At 39.9% G+C, this 20,817-nt stretch overlaps 2 protein-coding genes across 2 annotated transcripts in view; both read right to left on the bottom strand.

Moving 5' to 3' along the window:
• The window catches only part of TM4SF18 (transmembrane 4 L six family member 18), a gene marked incomplete at its 5' end in the record, with an annotated part of 37,720 nt that overhangs the window by 8,037 nt on the left and 8,866 nt on the right, over positions 1-20,817 (bottom strand). The window lies entirely within an intron of this gene.
• LOC146758893 (transmembrane 4 L6 family member 1-like) lies at positions 50-16,448 on the bottom strand. Its single transcript, XM_085513505.1, has 5 exons — positions 16,419-16,448; positions 3,087-3,176; positions 2,849-2,997; positions 1,585-1,765; positions 50-395 (listed from the first exon to the last, which is right to left on the bottom strand). Exons 1-5 carry the CDS (start codon positions 16,431-16,433, stop codon positions 381-383), a joined length of 450 nt encoding a protein of 149 aa, XP_085369631.1. The 5' UTR covers positions 16,434-16,448; the 3' UTR covers positions 50-380.

Below are 20,817 nucleotides of genomic sequence, written 5' to 3'. Positions count from 1 at the left end.
TTCATTTATTCCCACTGCAGACTAGATTCAGTTAATGTTCATTTCAGCATCAGAATGAAAAATGCAACTTTATTGGGAAAGCAGCATGAAATAGAGAGCTATTGTGTGAGTACAAGTTTATTGACCCCAGTTGTCTGTACTACTATGAAATGAGCCAAAGCAGCTCATTTTACCTTTAGATGCAGGCAAGTCAGTGGAAGACATTCATATGAATTCAACAACAGAGGCCAGCCCTAAGTCAATTAAATTGATGGTGACCACACAGTTTGACAATAAAGTATTCATTTCAGTATACACACAATATTTAAGAAACAAAAACACAACACAGGATACTCAATGCACCATGCATATGCAGCAACTCCAACTCGTTTTCTGGTTTTCTAGCAAGAAAGTGTCTGTGAGGGAAACAAAAAGAAACCATCACATTAAGTGAGAGAACACTAATAGTGTATCTAAATGTAAGTGCTAAGATTAACCCCCAAACAGATCTAGACAGCCACAGCACAGCACTGTAAACTCCAGTAATGGCATGGAAGATAGGAAGCAGAAGACAGTAATGTTTTCAAAGTGCCACAACATTCAACCATGCCAAATCAAAACATTCTTGGTGATAACATGCCCATGTTATAAAACATATCACTTTCAGACTAAAAGACAATTCCAGTGCTACATCTATGAGACTGTATGATGCTACAATGTGATGGAAAGCAATGGTAGTGGGGTAGGAAAGTCCTATGCTGCAGCAAGTGAGGAAGGCCCCAAATGCAGCAGCTGCGGACACACACACACACAAAAAAAAAATAAAAATAAAAAAAATTTTTAAAAATTAAAAAAATTTGCTTACCCTTGGAAGGCCTCAGGTCTGCAGGGATCTCCAGAGAGATGCCCTCACCTCCACTGCCAACCCTTAAATGAGGTCTGGGAAGGGGTGCATCCTGGCTCCAGCCCTATCAGTCACTTAGGTACACTGCATGCAACTGAGCTCCCCTGGGCTGGCCCTGCCTTCCCTCCAGGTGCTCCATCACTGCTTCAGGCTGTGACTCAGCATTTCCACTACAGACTGATGTCTCAGAATGTCTAATATGATGCTAAAGAAACTTGGAGGAAATTCCCCTTCCTCATTCATAAAAGATAAAACTATATAAAACCAAGCCTTCAAAAAGTCCTTCAGATATGTTTGTCAGCTTCACTATGTATATGCAGTTTAATTCCTTCTTTTACCCTACACTTACTAAGCAAAATTTTTGCTGCAATTTTTATTATATGCGACATACATATTCTCAGTAGTCTATCTGCTGCTTTGAGCAAACTGTGAGACTGAAGTAATATAGCTAGAGGAAGCCACAAAACTCTGTCACACTGTGCAGTAACAGCTTCGGCTACAGCAAACATCCCTGCCAGTCCCAGACACATACTTCTTTAATATCACCTACACAGTGCTGATGACCACATGTACCACAGTGTACAGCTTCTTGAGAATGCCAGAAAAATAGCTCCTAAGCCTCTTCAGTACCATCAGTAACAATAGTGCTTAACTCAACTCTCTGATAAACATGGTAATAACTAGATGAAAAAATGGCTTACCTCACCACTGCTGCAGCACAGTCTACACACTCCTCCAAGAATACCATTGACTATCTGTATGAAGCACAGAATGAACTCTATTCCTCCCAAGACAAGGAGAATGGAAAAGAGAGTGACATTCCACTGCACGATGTTTTGAGGTTCTTGACATTTAGACCACTCATTATATTCTAACAAGTACCTGTACACATCAAATGAAAGTATAGTAAAATTGTGTCAGATTAGGATGCCTACAATACAATAGAAATAAACTTCATCTGCTATGCAATTGCATTAATAATCACTCTAAGTGGGAATAAAAAAATGTAAGGGCTCATTCCACACAAATCCTGCTCTGTTTAAGTACACGTTGAACTATGAATCACACATTTTGGTTAAGTCTTAATTTCCTTTAAAACATCTGATTTAGAAAGGCAAAACCTTCTATTATTGATCAAAGTAAGATACAATCTCAAGATAGTTGAAAGAGCAGAGCAACTTCTTGAAACAAACAGAATTTTCCAGGATAGGGCCTTTAAATGCAGCAGTTACTGATTTGAAGCCAGTGCGTCACTTCATTTTTTGTGCTGCTGCCTCTGGGCCTCCGCATGCCTAATCTGCACTAGTCACACACAGAATAAATTTAGAGGGCTACTGGAGTAGATTCCAGCATCTCCTCCTCCTCCATTTTATCAGAACACAAGCACTGATGAGCCATAAGCAAGGAATTAATTCAGCTCTCCTATATTCATCCATAAGTTGAGAGGGGTGGGGGAGAAGGAATGTCCCTCCTCAGGAGGGTTGCTACTGAAATATAAAATTCCAAATCTATGCTGCAAAGGATCTTGATATGGCTCAAAGTTCCCTCAAAGTCCTAAAAAAGTACATCTTATACTCACATGAACAGTGAATAGACATGTTTTCCTGTATATATTGAGAGAAAGAGACCTATACAAGATATCTTATTATCAGCATCACTCAATTACTTCCAAGTATTCTTTACCAGGTTGTATTAAGAGCACCCTTTTGTATATCCTTCAGATACTTAATGTCACAACTAATCACCATATTCATCAGATATGCAAAACTGAGAATTTATTTTGTTTTAAACTACAGTGGTTGTGAGCAATTATGATCCCATCTGTTTAGTTAGTGAATGAGGAGCACAAACTTATGGATGGATCCTGGTAGGTTGTTACTGAATATTCATAGAAGGTTCAGGAGTAAAACAAACACCATCTGTACATGCAGAAAGATGTAACGCACTGACAAACAGATAACTTACCCTCCAGAGGATTGAGTGAAAGGATAGATCCAGTTTCTTTCTGCACGAGTTAAACAATATGGTCCCTGAGACAAGCCCAGTGCTGAAATGATTACACAGTACCCAGAACCAAGGATCCCAACACAGGCTGCCAGAACTGAGGACAGCATCTGCAGGGCAAACACAGATGTGAGAGCTGAGCACAGCCTTCTCAGTGTCCTGAGGGCTGTCTGGGATTGCAGTGTGAAGGCTCACTTACCGCACAGCTTTTCCCGCAGTTCTTATGGCCAAAGCACCCGCAGCAGTCATCATTATGAAGTCCAATGAATACTACAGCTGGAATGAGCACCTGAGTATGGGGCAAACAAACCACACTGCTCTCTGTTCTGTTTTGCTACGCAGACAAGGTAGACAAAACACAGCACTCACACTGCATTCACTTGCATTGCTTGTTGGCAGGGTTGGGGTGCCTGTATGGGTTATCCCATTTTACATCTATTTAACACAGTAGGCATCTCACTACTCAAGTCAGTAGTACCAACAACAGGATAGGAATAGTTCTACTTTGACTCTGTACATAAATAGCACTTAGGTTCACAAAGAGCCAGTTGGTTAAGATCACACTGTGGAATTAATGTGATTTCAGATGCTTTAAAATACTTTTGTTCATCCTGAATGCTATACACAGCTAACAAAAAGCTTTGAAAAAAACAAAAAAAAAAAACAACAAAGAAAAAAAAAACAACAACCAAAAGAGCAAAACAAAAAAAAAAACCACACAAAAAACCACTGCATTTACATTCTGTCAAAAGAGAACTATACAATAAGTCTCTGAAATGTGTTTTCTTAAAACAAAATGACCACCACCAGTTTCCAAAGACTACTTACTGAATAGTAGTTATTATAGTCTGTGTGACAAATATCCTAACCAATTCAGTCAAACATTTCTTACAGACATCTAGCTTTTTCTAGGATTTCACAAAATTTTCAGAGACAGAAGAACAGAGCGATAATGCAGACACCATCCAGAATTTTTGGCATAAAATCAAGAAGCAGAAACAAACACAGAGCTGTTCAAAGTATACTCCTCACAAGCACTAATAGGATTTAACACTAATTTACACTTATACAAAGGCACCACACCCAGAAATACCTCAGAAAACCATAAAGAAAGAGCAAAGCATTACCAAAGAACAGCACGGATTTACTTAACGAGACAGAGCAGAGTCACATACTAGTCACAGCCTTTACTGAAACCTTCTTCTAAGCCCCAGTGCTTCAAATGCAGAAGAGGTTGGGCAAGAGTGTGTTTGAGAAGCAATCACATGGATTTCACTGGGATTAGTCTGTGTGGAAAACTCAGTCTTTTTAAATCTGTCTAGCTTCCAATAGGGCTGTAACACAGCTTTTAAGCACTTTCACAAGACAGTCTTCTCATGCAGTGGTTTTCAACCTATGATTTGCTGATGCCGGGAGACTAAGAATGAATGAAGAAGGAAGCCTAGATTTAGAGAATTTTAACATGCTAAATTCCACTCTGCAAAACCGAAAAGGTAGAAAATAATTGCTTAAGATTAAACAGCCTCTTACAGTGAACACACTCAGTTCTTTATTCTTGGCTATTACTCTAATGTAAAGCTCTGCTAACTGCTCTGATTCCCCTGAATAATAAAGAACTAAAACAGAACAACTGTTGTCTCTCCATAATTAAATACTAGTTATCTACAGACATTAGAAAGGAGAATAGCTCACTGAAAGAATAAAAATGTAAGATTTAATCCTTTAAATAAATCACATCCCTCTGAAAGGTCCGGTTCCAGTACTGCACTTGAGGTCTGCAACCTATATCCTAATTCTCATCTCAAAAGTGATTGAGATTTACAGATATGATAATTAACACTAACTAATAATACTATGGTGCAATATAGCTGGTTCATTTCTTTCTTTTTTTTTTTTAATACAACTCCAAAGACTCCTGCTGACAAGACATTCAACAAACAAATTAATGCAATGGTAAAGAAAGATTAATACCAAGTAGCTTCAAAATAAACTTGCAAGAACACACTAGCTTGTTACTTACCAAAAGGCCTCCACCTAGAATGCCATGTAGGCACTCCACATATTTGCTGAGACGATGTTCAGAAGCAAATCTTGTTTCTCCATTGGGAAAATAAAGTAAAATGTTGGCAACAATGCAGAGCAGGGCAAGGACGAGCAACTTACAACCAATACACCTAGCACACCTTCCAAAACACATGTCCACAGCTTCTCAAATACTTCTTCCACTAGTTCAATTCAACCTATCTCATATTTGTCCACACCTAAAAGAAGATCAGTCTTTATTCTCACCTCCTTAAATACTCAGAGCTACCTAGTTACCTGGATGACGTTTAAAGTGTCTTAATGACTATCATTCCCTTATTGTCAAGTGAGGGAACAAGGACAGCAGAATGTCATCACCCTTTTTAAATGAAATAATTGTTGACAAACCAAATGCAATCAAGGAAATACTCTGTGCTGGGTAACTTCACTGTAATACATGATGCATGGAATTATCACCACTGAACATAATTAGACATGGACAGCAGCCTCCAACAACAACACAATTTTTTTTAAGAACTGAAGGGAAAAGGTTTTATTTTCTTTGTTTGAAGCAGCTTTAGCATTTACGTTTATAGACTGATTCAGAACAAGCTGAAGCTAGGGAAAGAGTAGGCTGACTTCCACAACACTGAATCAGAGATTTGGATATAAGCAGAATAAAGTCTACTGCAAAGAGGAATACATAGGGATGCCTCCTGTTTTGCTACCTGGTTAATGCAACAAGAACAAACATCGTCAGGAGGTTGAAAAACAATAAAACAAAACGGGCAGTCAGACTTCTAAGAAATGCACTTGTTCTTGCCAATGTAAGCTGAACTTAGATTAGCAACCATTAATTAAAGCTACATCAAGAAACATTGGTGAAAAATACTACTTTATAAGCAGATCATAAAATAAACTTCTTGCAATGAAAATTCAAGTCCAGGAACAAAACAAAACAAAAAGCTCCCCAGAAAGAGAGAAATGTATTTAGTCATGGGTTTCCAAACCCCTGTATGTGTACTAGTTACATTAATTTGCATAGTGAATGGACATACAAAGTGACCTGGAAAAACTAAAATCTATCGTGTTCTCTTTTCCCTCATGAGGATGATGCAGATGTTGGGTTGGCATCAGTGAATGAAATAAAAAAACACGAGCCAACAAAATGTTCTCACAGCCCAGAAAGTCAATTGTATCCTGGGCAGCCTCAGAAGTGAAGCTAGCAGAGCAAGGAGGTGGTTCTTGCTCTGAACTTGTGACAGCCCCCAGTCCCTCACAGCGCTACATTCAACTCTGGGCCCCAGCACAGGGACACAGACAGAGGATGGATGGGAGGCAGGGATACCCAGAGGCTGCAGCACCTCTGCTGCAGGGACAGGCTGACAGCTGGGGTTGTTGGAGGGGGCTCCGGGGAAAAACTATATTGGCCTTCCAGCACTTTAATGGGGGTTATGAAAAAGACAAAAATAGATTTTTTTCATGGGCATGTAGAGACATGCCATGGTGTAATGGCAGTAAACCAAGAGAGAGCAGATTTACATTTAGATATGAGAAATTCTTCAGAGGGCAGCGAGTGCCTGGCACTGCTGCCCAGAGCAGCTGTAGGTGTCCCATCCCTGGGGATGCTCAGGGCCAGGCTGGATGGGCCTGGGCACCTGGTCTATGGGAGGTGCCCCTGCCCACAGAAATTAATTGGAACTGGATGGACTCTGAGGTCCCTTCCAACCCAAATTATGTTATGAATATATGATCCCATGACAGCTAAGAAATGCACAGGATAAGACAAGTTTCAAGAGATGTTGCCAATGGTTTCGCCGTAATACAAGACAATTACCATTGTAAAAAACAGTAGTTACACAAACTGAGTTTGAGAATGTTGGCTTTGTTGAATTCAGATATTAGGAGACTGTAGTGAGACTTTCAGTTAACTGAAGGCGAGAATACTCATCACTGTAAACAGAAGTCCAGCTTCAGTCCACAGTGTTCTGGAAACTTTTGTGATCAACACTGAAGTTTAAAGAGAAAGGAAGGAAGAAAAAGTAATGGTTAAAAAGGAGAGCAGTCTTACACAGATGTAATGATGTAACCGCTCCGGGTATTGTAGCTGTTGACCTTGGAGACTTCCTTCATTATGAGAAATATCCTCCGATTGTAGAAACATAGGCTTACCATTATTGTGCACTTCACCTTTGATGACTAAAACGAGCACAAACATCATCCTGCATGCTTCCTCTGCAGAAGATGAGTCTTCAGCCAAAAACTCCCTTCATTGTGTTATGCTAAAAACAACACACACCCCTCAAAAAACACCACACAACCTTCCCCAGCCGTCACCCTTGATTTGACATAAAATTTCATATAATCAAAAACTTCCTTGCTCCAGATGGCCAGCATTACTGACTTACACTGCCTTACAGTCACTCCTAGACTGGGTTTACTAAAAGACACAACAGTGATCAAGAGACACAACTGAAGGAGACTATGAGAAATGACCTGCACTTAACTTGAAAACAATTCAAAGAAAAAAACCAAAAACCCTTGAAGCAAACAAAAAATTCATATGTTTTATGTTTATATGTTTTATTAAAGGGCTCCGCAAATGCCATTGGCCATGTTTGGACACTGTTCCTCAACTTTTATCAGAAAGCTTCTCATGACAACTTTTCTTGCTCAAATTCTGGTCCCACCCTCCATCAGGCAGCACAATACATCTTGTGAAGGCAGATACTAGTAACTGTGTGACACTGGTAAATAAGACATGGCTTGGAGAACAACAGCATGGGCTGCCCGTATGCATTTGAAAAGACTCCACAATGCAATGCACTTGTGCCAATGCAAGTTAAGAATCCATGCTTGCATTTCTTTGTAAACTACTTTCATTTGTTCCTCTCCTACTGCTTTGCAGGTTACTGTTCACAGTGGCAAATACCAGTTCAGACTACTGAGAACGTAGGAGGAGTATACAGTCAAACATTAACTAAGCTAAGCTACAGGAAACCTCTTTGCCACCTGTTCTGACATAGCTCCCAGTGACTTAAAGAACACTCACAGCTTCCCTATAATCAAACGGAGAAACACCCATCCATGCTAACCCATATTTCCAAATGTCCAAATGATGTTTGGTTCATGTTTTCCAGCCATCATCCGCAAAAAACACTATGCTATAGGTGTAATTGCCCTCAGGCATGCCACCTCAGAGGTATATGTCAGTCAATGAGCAAACTCCACCCAGACAGACACGGGAGGGAACTGCCTCTGTTTAGAAATAGTCTCTGTTCAGAAATAGTCTTTGGTGCCTGTAGTCTCCTGGTCGCATCCAGGAGAAAATATCCATATTATCTTTATTAATTACATGACAACTACTTGGATGAACTCCTTAACTACTTTTGAGGAGGAGCAGACCACCAGCTGCCCTCAAACAGGCCACTGAACATAAAAGCAATCCTTATGTAGCTCTACAGCTTACATAGCTTTAACACATGCATACTCTTGCTTGCTGTCTCTGCCATTAATTTGAGACTGAAAGTTGCTCTAAACTAAGGGTGAAAACTTGAAGCAAGCACTCACAGTTTATTACAGCAACACACAGAACTACCACACTGAAACATATGGACAAGATTTATAAGTAATAATGCTGACGCAGTCAGCAGTGATGCAACAAAAATGGTTTTAATGGTTAATCAACCAGCTCAGAGAACTGAAACCTTAAAATCGTGGTGCAACTACCACTAAATGAATCTACGAAAGCTCCTCTGTCTGAAGAAGAGCCCATAATCCTTACTGAAGGACAACTACTATTAGCCCAAACCAATGCTACTGTAGCCTCACTCCACAATCAAATAAACCACTTCAAAAAAATTTTCTTTGTTGTTGGCATACAAACAGCTTGCATTCATTACCCCTCCCAACAGTGTTATTATGAAAGTAGAACAGCAAACAGGCAAGTTCTATTACTGTTTCTCATCACAGCTTGAGAGTGAAACCCTGGCTAAGCAAAATGCTTCACAGAAGTTTGCTTCCCTTGGACTGCAGCATTTACACAGGCTTACTGTGCGTATTCCCATTCTATGCTTAAAACTGTGACAATATTGCAAGCACAAAGAACTGCCATCACTGTACTATTAGCATACTGTTCTATCCTACATGTATGTAACAGCTGTACAAATCAGAAAACCGAGTTTAGATTAGTGTATATACACCTCTGCATAACACAACCCCAACATTCCCCAAGTTTAGCAATGCATATAAAACTGACATCCAACAAAAGATATTCATAAAGACTCTCAGTTATTTCCATCAGCTCCCAAGATTTTAACCAGCTACATTCACCCTGAGGTGAACTTGTAAGACATACTACTGTCCTGAGAGTTATTCAGGGGTACAAAAAGCTGAAGAAAATTAAAATGTGTCTTTGGAACCATTGCAATTATAGCATCAGCACACAGCTCTTCACATGTACAATTTGTACGTGGGTTTCTGATTGATCCAGATTCAGGTTAATGGTCAGTGAGTGTAAGAAGACTATTGTAACAGAATGAGATTTCATGCCACCTCCCAGCCTGTTACAGCACAGTACCCCTGGGTCCCTGCTGTCCACATGTACACTGGGAAATGCTGCTTACACAGTGATCACAGTCACTTCTGCTTCTGTAACTGTGCTATGATGGGAAACTTCTGGCCTAATCATGTACATGTAAAACATTAAACTAAGCACACATCTCTTTGATGAGTTCAAGCAAAGCCAGGCTGTGACTAAGGCCTGTTGAGAATCCATCACCAATTCCATATTTAGTAGCACCTTCTAAAATAATAAGCAAAGATCTACAGTGAGGTAGAGCATATGTAATGCACCAAAATTCGTGAAACATTTTCTCATACTTCACAGGTAGACTGTTAATTCACATGTAAGCTACATTTGTGGAAATTATTTTAAGTTCATCTTTAGAAGCCTGGTTATTTTTCCTTGTGGAAATTCAATGAAGAAATCTGGACATTAGCAGAGTCAAGGACAGCTGGAAACAGAAGCTGAAGAAGCAGAATTTTGCTTGTGTCCTATCTTATCATTCTTGACTCACTATGCTGTGACGAAATACATCATTAGAGCTCACAGGAAAAGCATGCACTCATGTCTAACACTACAGGAGCTGTAAAAGAAAAAAGGTTTCCTGCAGCCCCTCCGAACATTGCAAAGGAAAGGAAACAGGAACTGGATTACTGCAGTGAATAAAGCAGATGGCTCCTGATGTGATGAGACCATAGTGGGGACCCCCAGACTGTGGGATGGTTGCTGCCATAGTGTGGAGGGACTGCAAGGGTCTGTGTGTCTGCTTTGTGCAGGGGGAGCAATCTTGCATAGCCAGGAGGGCACTTGGAGGGGATATCCAGCGCCAAAGCCACATGGATGCTATGTGCATCCAGGGTGCCCCTTTCTCCATCACTCAGCAATTCAGGATGGGGACGGGCAGGGGTCTCATGCTCCCTAGGTCCTGCTGGGTGACCTTTGTCACTGTGGAGAAGAAGGACATGCTGAGGGCCAGGTACCTGATCCCCCCAGGGGCTGTACTGGCAGTGCTGCACCAGAAACTGTGGACTCTCCATCACTGCCAGTCCTCCCTTCAGCAGGTGTTGGCACCGATGGGCACAGAGCTTTGATTCATGCACAGGGCTTAGCAGTGGTCGCAAGATGACAGCAGGCTTTGCAGACCCAGGTTACTGTTCCCATTTGGTAGCTGCCCAAAGCATGGACAGGAAATCAGGGTCTCAAGGTAGCATCCAGCCCTCAGGCTTCTATTACCATTTCCCAATTAGGACACTTGGAGGCTCTTTTTTTTAACTCCAGAAAATATGTAAATACACCAGCAAATACAGGTCAATTGGATAAGTGAGAACACACAAGAATTGAGGTAGTAGGGCTCAGTGTGACTGCAGGTTTAAACTGGCTACTCAGAGAAGAAAACAACTCTCCAGGGGCAACGTAGTCTAATCATCCATCAGTAGATTACCTTTTTTGTCTATACCAAACCCACACACCACTGACCTTTGGCAGAATGGTTGAATGCAATTTCTGCTGCACTTCAGATTTTAAAATAAATCATACTTTTAATTACATTTAATGAAAAGAGAACCATGCAATCTGCTATGTTTAATGTTTCCAAGCAACCCCTCTAGCTGCGTAGAATGGTGGAAAACAAGGAAAGGACATGAAATACATATACATAGCCACAGAATACCTGCTCTATAAAACAACAAATGGAAAATCTTCTTGTGGTGGAAAACAAGGAAAGGACACGAAATATATATACATAGCCACAGAATACCCGCTCTGTAAAACAACAAATGGAAAATCTTGCCGTATGAGTGCTTAACTGGTGCAAAGGTTATAAATCAGTAAACCAAGAGCCATAAGATACTTCAATTTTTCTCCCTCAAATGAAAATTAAGATCTAGAATTTACAAACACACCTTGTGAAGAACTTCCTTAACACTGTAAATTATGTTTATGAAGAGCAAAAAGAAGAGTAATCACTACTGGTTACACACAAGAGCTATAAGTGTACATGTTACAGGTTCCACAGTTTTCATGGCATTATAACTTTGGACAACTGAAGAAATAATTTTTAAGGACCTTGAAAACTGTGGAAAATGTTTCTATCTTTACCTGCCTTCAAGAAAAAAGGCTCAGCTTCGGCTGCAGTGCCTTAAGGGTAACTTCACCACCACTGCATTGGACAGGTTCTGCACAGACTCCAGGCTGACCTCGTGAGGATGGTGGAGGGGTGTAACCATCCTTCTTATTGGACTCAGCCAACACACGCCATCAGCCAGCGCTCACCCCCAGAACCTCATGTTTGATATGCAGAAGGGGCTGAACTCCACCCCTGTTCTGCTGCTGCAGGAAGCAAACTTTGTGTGAAACAAAACACATACAAGCAAATGACATGAATACCATCCCAATCCTAATGCAGGCAAGTGAGAAGGATACCATCCTAATCCATATTTGCTTTATTTAAAGCAAAGGGTTGAATTAGCCTAGACTCATTACAACAGCACAAAACTGGGGAAAACTTAAATAGAGTAACTCTAAAGTGGTAATATAAAGCACAATCTGAAACAAACATGACGCAACTAGCTTCAGATGGATACCTTGAAATGACAGATGTTATCATATGAAAGATAAGTACTGGATGGATCCAAAGTCCTATTATAGCCACGTAATGCCTATATCAACAGGGCATTTCAACTTTATAACTAATATTTGGTTAAGTTCAAGCACAATCCTGCCAATAAATTAAAGTAAACACATCTATCTAGAGTACATAAAAGCAGACTAACACAGGCTGGTACTTAATAGCATGGGAATTCCTCAGTGTGCATGAGTAATCACTGTGCTCATAGGACTTTATTCATTTTGTTTCAGTAAACCTGGTGTTACACAAAACATTAAGATGACTTTAACTACAAAGCCTTTCTAAGCACAAGTCGTGCTCAGTTTGTCTAGACTACAAACCCCATCAGCCTGGAAGATTTCATTCCTGCCCTTCAAACACATCAATGAAACAGAAACAATAGATGTAAAGAATGGTTTTGGAAGCTGAGTAGTAGGGAAGCAGAGCTACACCAAGCACTTCTGGAAGGCTTTACTGCAGTGTTCACTGGCTCTTGGATGGTGATCCTCTTTCTGCTCTACTCATCTGTATGCAAATATGTATGCATGTAAATTTTTGCTTTCCTGGACAACTGTTAGAGTCCTGAACAACTGTATATAGCTTTCTGCTCCTCCTCTGAAGCTAATGGTGCCTTCAGACCTTTGGCCCTTGAGGTTCCATGCAAGACAAGAGGATTAGTCCAGTATCTACTGATAAGCTTGGCAAGGAGTAAGAGATGTGGTTTAAAATGTCTTCCAGCTGAGGAAGGCCTGGACACCTCAACTTCTATAGCTGCACTCCAAAAGTACCAACATTTGCTTCATATTAAAAACAGGCCTCCGAACACTGGTTTGCCACAACATACGAAAGAAAAGAATTCCACCATCCCAGCACAGTGCAGCCACAGTTTCCACAGCACAGGTGTTGCGAAACTCACTGGGAAATCACGTTAGTTCAGAGGCATCTTTGCAGATCTAGTCATAAGCCACATCAAGACAGATCCATGGCTCTTCCAGTATTCATCACATGGCTTAGCAGAGCACTTGTGCAAATATCCCTAGTGTTTCAGATGCCAGGCACCCACATCTGATGAGCATTAAAGGAAACACCTCTGCCTAACACTGAGATGACCTTCCTAAACCTACTAATATCTTTTAAAGTTTTATTTCTGCTTCCTAAACTGCTATGTATCTGTATGTTTTGGTTTCAGTATTACTCAGTACATCGATTTTCTGCTTTGAAAATAGGAAATTCACTAGTCTAACAGGTAGCTCATTAGCCTTAAAAGTCTGTCCTATGCTCCTTTGTGCTGGATGCAACTCCCATTGGTGTCATTAGAAAGTTTCCTCAAGTAAGGGTTACAGGCATGGGTGTGCTCTCAGCCAAGTATTTCAAAATAACCTCCATGAGCCACTCTGCAGACATTGCTCCCTTCTAAAAACATTTCTCAATAGACTGTGGGTGTGCTACTAGATGACTAATAACTTTTTCCAGCAAGCCTTGGATTAGAAGGAATGCTTGCTCTTGGCAGGGAAAAGCATTATGAAACTATAATAGATCATGCCAAATATCTGGGTGTGCAGAGTGTGCTGACCTACCTGCTGAGAGACTGTGAGCAGTAACTTCCACTGTAGTAAGAACACAACTCTTCTCTTTTCTCCCTATACATTTTGCAACCAACTACCATTTTATTAGATATAAAACAGAACTACGTAAATCCTAGAAAGTGTGAATAATATCAGAAAGTATAACCAAAGCTTGAACATCTAATTAGAAAGAAATTAAAAATGTAACTCATTTCCTACACATAATTCTTATAAGAAATACCTATACACATTATATTATCTATGTCTTTTAGGTAGAAACACTTCAGCTTAAAAATAATTTAGGAGCAAACTCTTTGTATCACATACCCTAGAACACTATGCAGAATTAAACTATTGTGTTTTGGTGTTGTTTGTTTTCTTTTTATCATGTTGTTGTTTTTTAAATTACTACTACTATGTTCTAAAAATTGCTGTATATAGGACAGAGGGATGTTGTTGGGGTCATTACTGGGACACTCGAGAAAATAGAGATCACTAAAAGAATGTATTTGTCTTGAATTTTCTATGTTTTTTACTTTCTGAGGTCTAATAACAGTTCTGAAATTATCTGTTTCCACATTATTACAGATACCACCAAACCATGGAAACAGACTGTTCATCATTCAAATCTATGAACCAAAACCCAGTGAATTCCAAGTGACTGCTGTCAGTAAAACACGGCTGAACAGCACAAGAACCCCTTGGTTTGACAGCATTAGTGGTATGGCTGTGGTCCCTCGGAAGGGATTGATGAAGGCCATCTGATTCAGCTTCTGCTTGAGTAGGGTGTCCAGGGCCATGTCCAGATGGCTTCCAAATATCTCCAAAGATGAGACCACAATCTCTCTGGACAGGCTTTGCAAATACTCCATTTGCAGCTCACTCTGAAAGTTGGTCACAATTCACTTAACCAAACCCCAAAGATTTCAATTAGAGTTGAAATATTCAGCACCTTGAAATTTAGGTCACTCACTCTGCTGACTAAACAGGAATTACAAGTGATTAATTCAAGGAATCCAAGTTTGACAATATTGCTCTTAAATCCCACTTAAAGATGAAATGCAGCCTCTCTCACAGGAAAAAATGGGAGATTGAATGTTTATACCAGTTTGTGATGCTTTCACAAATGGTCTTCTATGAAGTGGAATTTCTTAAAATACTAAAGCAAAATAGTGACTAAAGACAGACAAAAAATAAGAGAAGCACGCTGTTACAAAACATCAGAATTTTAACAAAGTCAAAGTGCAGATCTATTGTGCCTGGAAGCACCCAGTTCTACCTGTGACCAGCTGTGTGTCTCTGAGCACAAGATAAAACTTGATCTCAAAAAAATCACTCCTGCTTGAGTTCTGGAGAAATGGTAACTTCGACATATGCACATTCATACATAGAACATCGTAACACACTTCAATTCAATTGTCATAAAATAAGCTCTATGCTCAAATTAGAAGAAACTTCTAAGCAGATGAAAACACCAAGACACAAAGATGAAGCTGCGTATGAAGACCTCATTGCATTAAGATGAGACTTCACGTAACAGGTGAGGTTGTTTTTAGTTACTCTAATTATGCTCTTAGAATACAAAGTACTTTTGTTCAAAAAGTCGTGGGTGTAACCTCAACTGAAGTGTGAGGTCAGACAGTGATGAGTCTAGAGAGGCCAAATCCCCTACTCACGGAAAGAAACACAAAGTGACATGCAGTTATGACACACGCTGGTGACAATCTAAAAGAATGTACATTGCCTCAACTAAGCTGCTTGGTTAACTCAGGCTTTGAAATATATTGTTAATTAGACCAAATTCAGATCTTCTGTGCAGAACAAGCTGCGTCCAGCATTGGTTTTATTTTAAACTCACAGAGACTAAGTGAATATGATCAGAAACATCTGTATTAATGAGCACCACCATCTATAACCATTCACAAATACCAATTGGTAATCAACATTACGGCATGGAGAAGCCCCGTACTACAACAGCTAGCTTCACAGTCTCAAGGTGTGATTTAACAGCTGACTTAATTGATTGAAGTGCAAAATGTTGCTGGAGGTTCAGTCCTGTTCTCTGCTGGAGTCCAAATAATCCTGCTTCCTTCCTCATACTGGACCTACCATTCCTGTTGCCTTGCTTGTAGCAGACCAGAGAACCAGCCTGGATGAAAACTAACCTAGGACTCATGTACATTAAAACACAGTAAATAAACAACAGTCCCTTGATTCACTGCATAGATGAAAAAGCAATTCTGCCAATAAATCAGTCATACCTCCTCCTTTTGATGGTACTGGAAGTCGAGGCAGATATAGACCAGCTGCCAAACTGCACTTGCAGTCGAAGAAGGCAGCAATTGTCCTCCTCTTTATGGGGAATACAAATTAATAAGGTGTTTGTTTTTTTTCAAATTCCTTTTTCTGCAGTGTGAAGGTGCTTTCCAAAGTATTTTTCTCATCCATACCTCTTGCTCAAACAAAGACAGTGCACTGGCCTCCCTTACCTTGTACAGAACCCAGGTCCCTCTACACTGAGACATTAGGGACAAGGACTGCTACAGTCCCTTGGTCCCTTGGCCAGCTTCAAAAGGGTCAGGATATTTTTAGCAATGTGATCAGAGGTAATAAACCAGAATTATTTCTGATTTATTTATTTATTTTCCTAATTGCATTATTTCTAACTTACTTCCTAATCAGTACCACAAAGACCAGAATTAGGTTCTTTATGTTCTCATTGATAGGACCCACCTCAGCTTTAATGCAAAGATGAATGCAACAGAAGCACCACACCTTTAAGGACGACATCGCACAATCTACTCCAGATAACTGATATTCAGGCAGGAGATGCATCATCTCTCAAAACAACGTGGCAGTATTCTGAAAGTAACAGGGCACAGCCTGGCACCATACCATTAAATATTAACACAAGTGAGTCAACTCAAGTCCAAAGCTATAAAATATCGTAAGACCTGATACATTATTGTTTTGAGAGGAAAGGCGTATGTGAAAAAAATATCCAGATTTTATTTTACTGTTTGAAACAAAATGTTTTTGTATCCAGACCTGCCACTTACAGTTCTTTGAAACAATTCAGTCATTTGAGTTTGAACTGGATTACTTCCATGCCTTCAGAAAAAAAGCAGTCAATAAAAAAAAGCAAACAAGAACCAACCTCAGCCCACATGCGATATACCTCTGATACAAATAGCTTCTTTCTGTGCATTCTAATTGCATCGTAGCTGATTTCAAATTTGAAGTAGAAACAGGAGCAAGAGATTATTTCAAGAACAGATTAGCTGTTAACTAGCTTTAGATAAACTAGTAAACACAGCATTTCTAATAAAGAAAATAAAAAAGCAACAGAATATTTTGTACAGTTGAGATCCCGTATGAGCTTTCAGTATGAGTAAACTGGCACAATCAATAGGCTCTCACTCTTAATTACCTACTTATTTTTGATGATATTTTGTTCTCAGCAACCTGTAACATTATATTCCCTACACAACGAAGTTAAGTGCCTATATTTATTTGTTCATGATCCAGAAATTTATTGTAGTTGCCTACTTATTACTACACAGAATGGCTTAAAACCCCTACTCACTTCAGACTTAGATTTGTCGTAATGAAGTTACCCAGGAAGCAGAAAGTGTTGCCATGGATATAAAACCAATCTAACAGAGGCTGCTGCAAAACCTCAACTAATTAATCTATTTACAGTAAAAACATTTCTCCTCTCATTAAATGCAATCTCTATCACTGTACTACGTAATAGGAAAATCTTGTCTGCCCTGCACTTCTTGAATATATGTTGCTTCAGCAAGAAAATCACCAGCACAGAATCTTGCCTTTTTTTTTTCTTTATATTTCATGATATTATTTAAAAATAAAGCGATTAAAAGGAATTCACAATTTGTGCTGAATTTGAGCATACAAGTGATGGTCCATCTATAATACTTAGTATAACTTGATCCTGAAAAAGCAATACAGATTTGTCTTGTTTTAAACAAACAAACAAAATCTACTTCAGAATATCAATTTAGAATCTGTTTTCAGTTCTGAAGATTGTGAAATTCTTTCAGAAATGCTTGTATTGAATGTTTTCTATAACTGCACTGATTCAATGAGATGATCCTTGCAGAATCTCAGCAATAAAGGAAATCTTAGTGTGTAGAATAAAACAGGAGACAAACTTGTGAAACAGAGAATGTGTCCCAATTCTCTTCATAGAATCACAGAATTGCAGGGGTTGGAAGGGACCTCAAGAGATCATAAAACCCAACCTCCTATTACAGCAGTGCCCTACAACAGGTCACGCAGGTTGGCATCCAGGTGGGTCTGAATATCTCCACAGAAGGAGACTCCACAACCTCTCTGGAAACAAGCTGCACATTGTCCATAAGGATGAGCACTCCAGGACTCTATGGAGCCAAATGTTAACACCAAGAAGCACAGGTACTAGGAGGTCAAATCACTAGCAGTTTGAGACACAGTTGGCAAAAGCATGCGCTGTCTGAGTTTTGTGAAGAAAGATTTCAGTAAGACAGCTCAATTCTGTCTTTCTTCTCCAACAGCACTTCCCACAGAACTCAGTGGGAACTGATACACACAGAGGGTATGTAACTAGATCTTTTACATATAAATAAAATTACACATTTTACTTATTCTGAAAAACAACAACAACAAAAAAATCTCCCAATTGTGAGTTCTAGACATCCCAAACTGATACTTCCTTTAGCATTTCTTGATTCTAGCTATCAAAGGAGCTTACTGTAGAATATAAATCTCCCGTCTGAACAGAATTCAAATAAAGGGAAGTTGAACGAGAGGAAATGAAGTGTAAATATGGACTATGACCTCTTAACAAACATGTCCTCAGTGAAACTAGCACAGGGGATGGACAACCAAGCTGGAAGCATGGTTGTAGTAACCAGTATGATAAGTATAAAGCACTAAACATCTCAGTCTCACAGCAAAAAGAACTAAAATGGATGTGCTACATAATAACATTCTCACTGTCAGTCAAAAGCTGTACAGAATCACCTTGAGGGATACATACAAATTGAGAGGCATGATCCATGGCAATTCTTAAATTTGAATAAATTCAAAACCACACAGGACATGAATCCAGGCTTATTTGGTTCTAATATGCCTTCCAGCCCACTTCTCATATTCCTCATTAACATATTTTGCTGTTCTGAATTCACAGTGATCTCAGTGGGCAACTTAAAATACCACCTGTGCCAAGCTACATCTGTCACAAGCTCTTATCTGAACAGAAACACCAGGAAGAAAACAAAGGTCAAATAAGATATGAGGGAAACTATATGTTATCTGTCCTGAGAGCAGGGGTGGAAGTTCAGTAGCTGGGACTGGCATAGGAAAACACTGTGACAGAGAAGCCTATGGTACCCAGTTTCCTCTTGTCTACTTCCTCATGGCTTACCATACAGCTAAGCCACTAGGACCAAAAGAGTCAGCAAACAGAAAACCAAATTAATTCATTCTGTGTTGAAGTTGTGGACAGTGGTATAGCAACAGCTTTTAGTTTGTGCCCACACAGCCTGAGTATGCCCCGCTCCTGTGTAGAGAAAAGGTTGCTGGTTTGAATCACCAGTGAAAAGGAATGGGGTCTGTTTCTTCAGTATGTCTACCTAGACACTTTACTTCAGGGCTGGGAGGTCTCCTGTGTTCTCCAAAGGAGAACTGTACTAATGTGATTTCTCGTGGCAATGAAGCTTGGAGCAATACGAAAAAATACAGCTTTCAACACATTTTTCATTGCTCTCTTTCCAAAGAGAAGGGATTTACTTGGTCCACAGACAACCATCTTCATTTCAGTCCTCAGTGGAATGTTACAACAGAAAAGGAAATAGAACACTGTGCTAAGTGTTTGAGCCAAATGACTCTTCGGAGTGACTTTAAGCAAGTCATTCCTCCAGTATCTCTTGCTTGCAATTATTGTGTCCCCATTTTGGTGACACACATAGTGAGTCACTCACCTGGAGTACTGCACCCAGATGTGGAGTCCTCAGTAGAGGAGAGACAAAGACCTATTGGAGTGTGTCCAGAGAAAGGTCACAAAAATGAACCCAGGATGGAACACCTCTCCTACAAGGACAGGTTGGGAGCTGGGGCTGTGCAGCTTGGAGAAGAGAAGGCTCCAAGGTGACATGAAAGCACTTTGTATCTAAAGGGGAGCGACAGGAAAGAAGGGGGCAGACTCTTTAGCAGGGTCTGTGGTGAAATAGTTCCAAAACAACGAGGGTAGATTTAGGTTGGATATAAAGAAAGAATCTTTTACAGTGAGGGTGGTAAGGCACAGGAACACGCTGCCTAGTGACATGGCTGATGCCCCATCCCTGCAGACTTTCAAGGTGAGGCTGGATCAGGCCCTGGGCAACCTGATCTAGCTGTGGTGTCCCTGTGCTTTGCAGGGGAGTTGGACTAGATGGCATAAAAGCAGCCGCACGAATCACAAGAGCAAGATCCCATTACCATTGGTCATAAGCTTCTACTGAGTTTAGTCGATGCAAGAAAAACTGATCAAGATGCACATATCTACAGTTAAAAATGAATAGATAAATAAAAAATACCTATTGAATGGTATCCAACTATTTGATCAAAATAAAATATAATTACAAAGATTAGTAAGAAATTCATGGCAATAAAAACAAAAAAGAAACTTCTTGCAATAGTAGTACTGATGGTATCTCAGGTGGCCAGCTTATGTAAAGAGATAAGGATGATTAACTACCATATGCTGCATGCAGGACAATTTACTCTACTTTTTGGGTTAACATAAAAAGTACATCTGTTTTTGTTTCAGGATCACTGTTTCCAAGTCTTATACTTCTGCATTTACAGCTACCAAGCACTGAGCATTTTTATACAGAGAAACAGGGTAAATAGCTGTATTTACATTTCTCCTTCACATCTGTCAAACTCTCTGTTCCAGCTCTTTCCCAGTCTCAACGTAGGTGGTGGACCGTTGTCTGTCTGTGCTTAAAGAAGCCAGGTGAAGAATAGATAAGCTAATGCTCACACCCTCCTGAAACTACAAAAACTTTCCAAGTAAGCTTTCATTTCTATTATTTTTCCATAGGACACTGCATGGAGTCTGTATGACTTGGAAGGTGATGAAAGAAGGAGACATTCTCTCACAGGATGTCAGAAAGGTGTGCCTTTGACT

The sequence above is a fragment of the Coturnix japonica genome, chromosome 12 (assembly GCF_054131305.1).
Source record: "Coturnix japonica strain WE chromosome 12, WE-NBRP24, whole genome shotgun sequence".
NCBI lineage: Eukaryota > Metazoa > Chordata > Aves > Galliformes > Phasianidae > Coturnix > Coturnix japonica.
This window is presented reverse-complemented; position numbering and strand designations above follow the sequence as displayed.

What these genes read in the sequence shown, in the direction of transcription:
- LOC146758893 (XM_085513505.1), bottom strand. An exon ending in ACTGCGGGAAAAGCTGTGCG is followed by an intron (nt 2,998 to 3,086) that starts GTAAGTGAGCCT and finishes TTTGCCCTGCAG; the next exon opens with ATGCTGTCCTCAGTTCTGGC. An exon ending in TTCACTCAATCCTCTGGAGG is followed by an intron (nt 1,766 to 2,848) that starts GTAAGTTATCTG and finishes TGATGTGTACAG; the next exon opens with GTACTTGTTAGAATATAATG.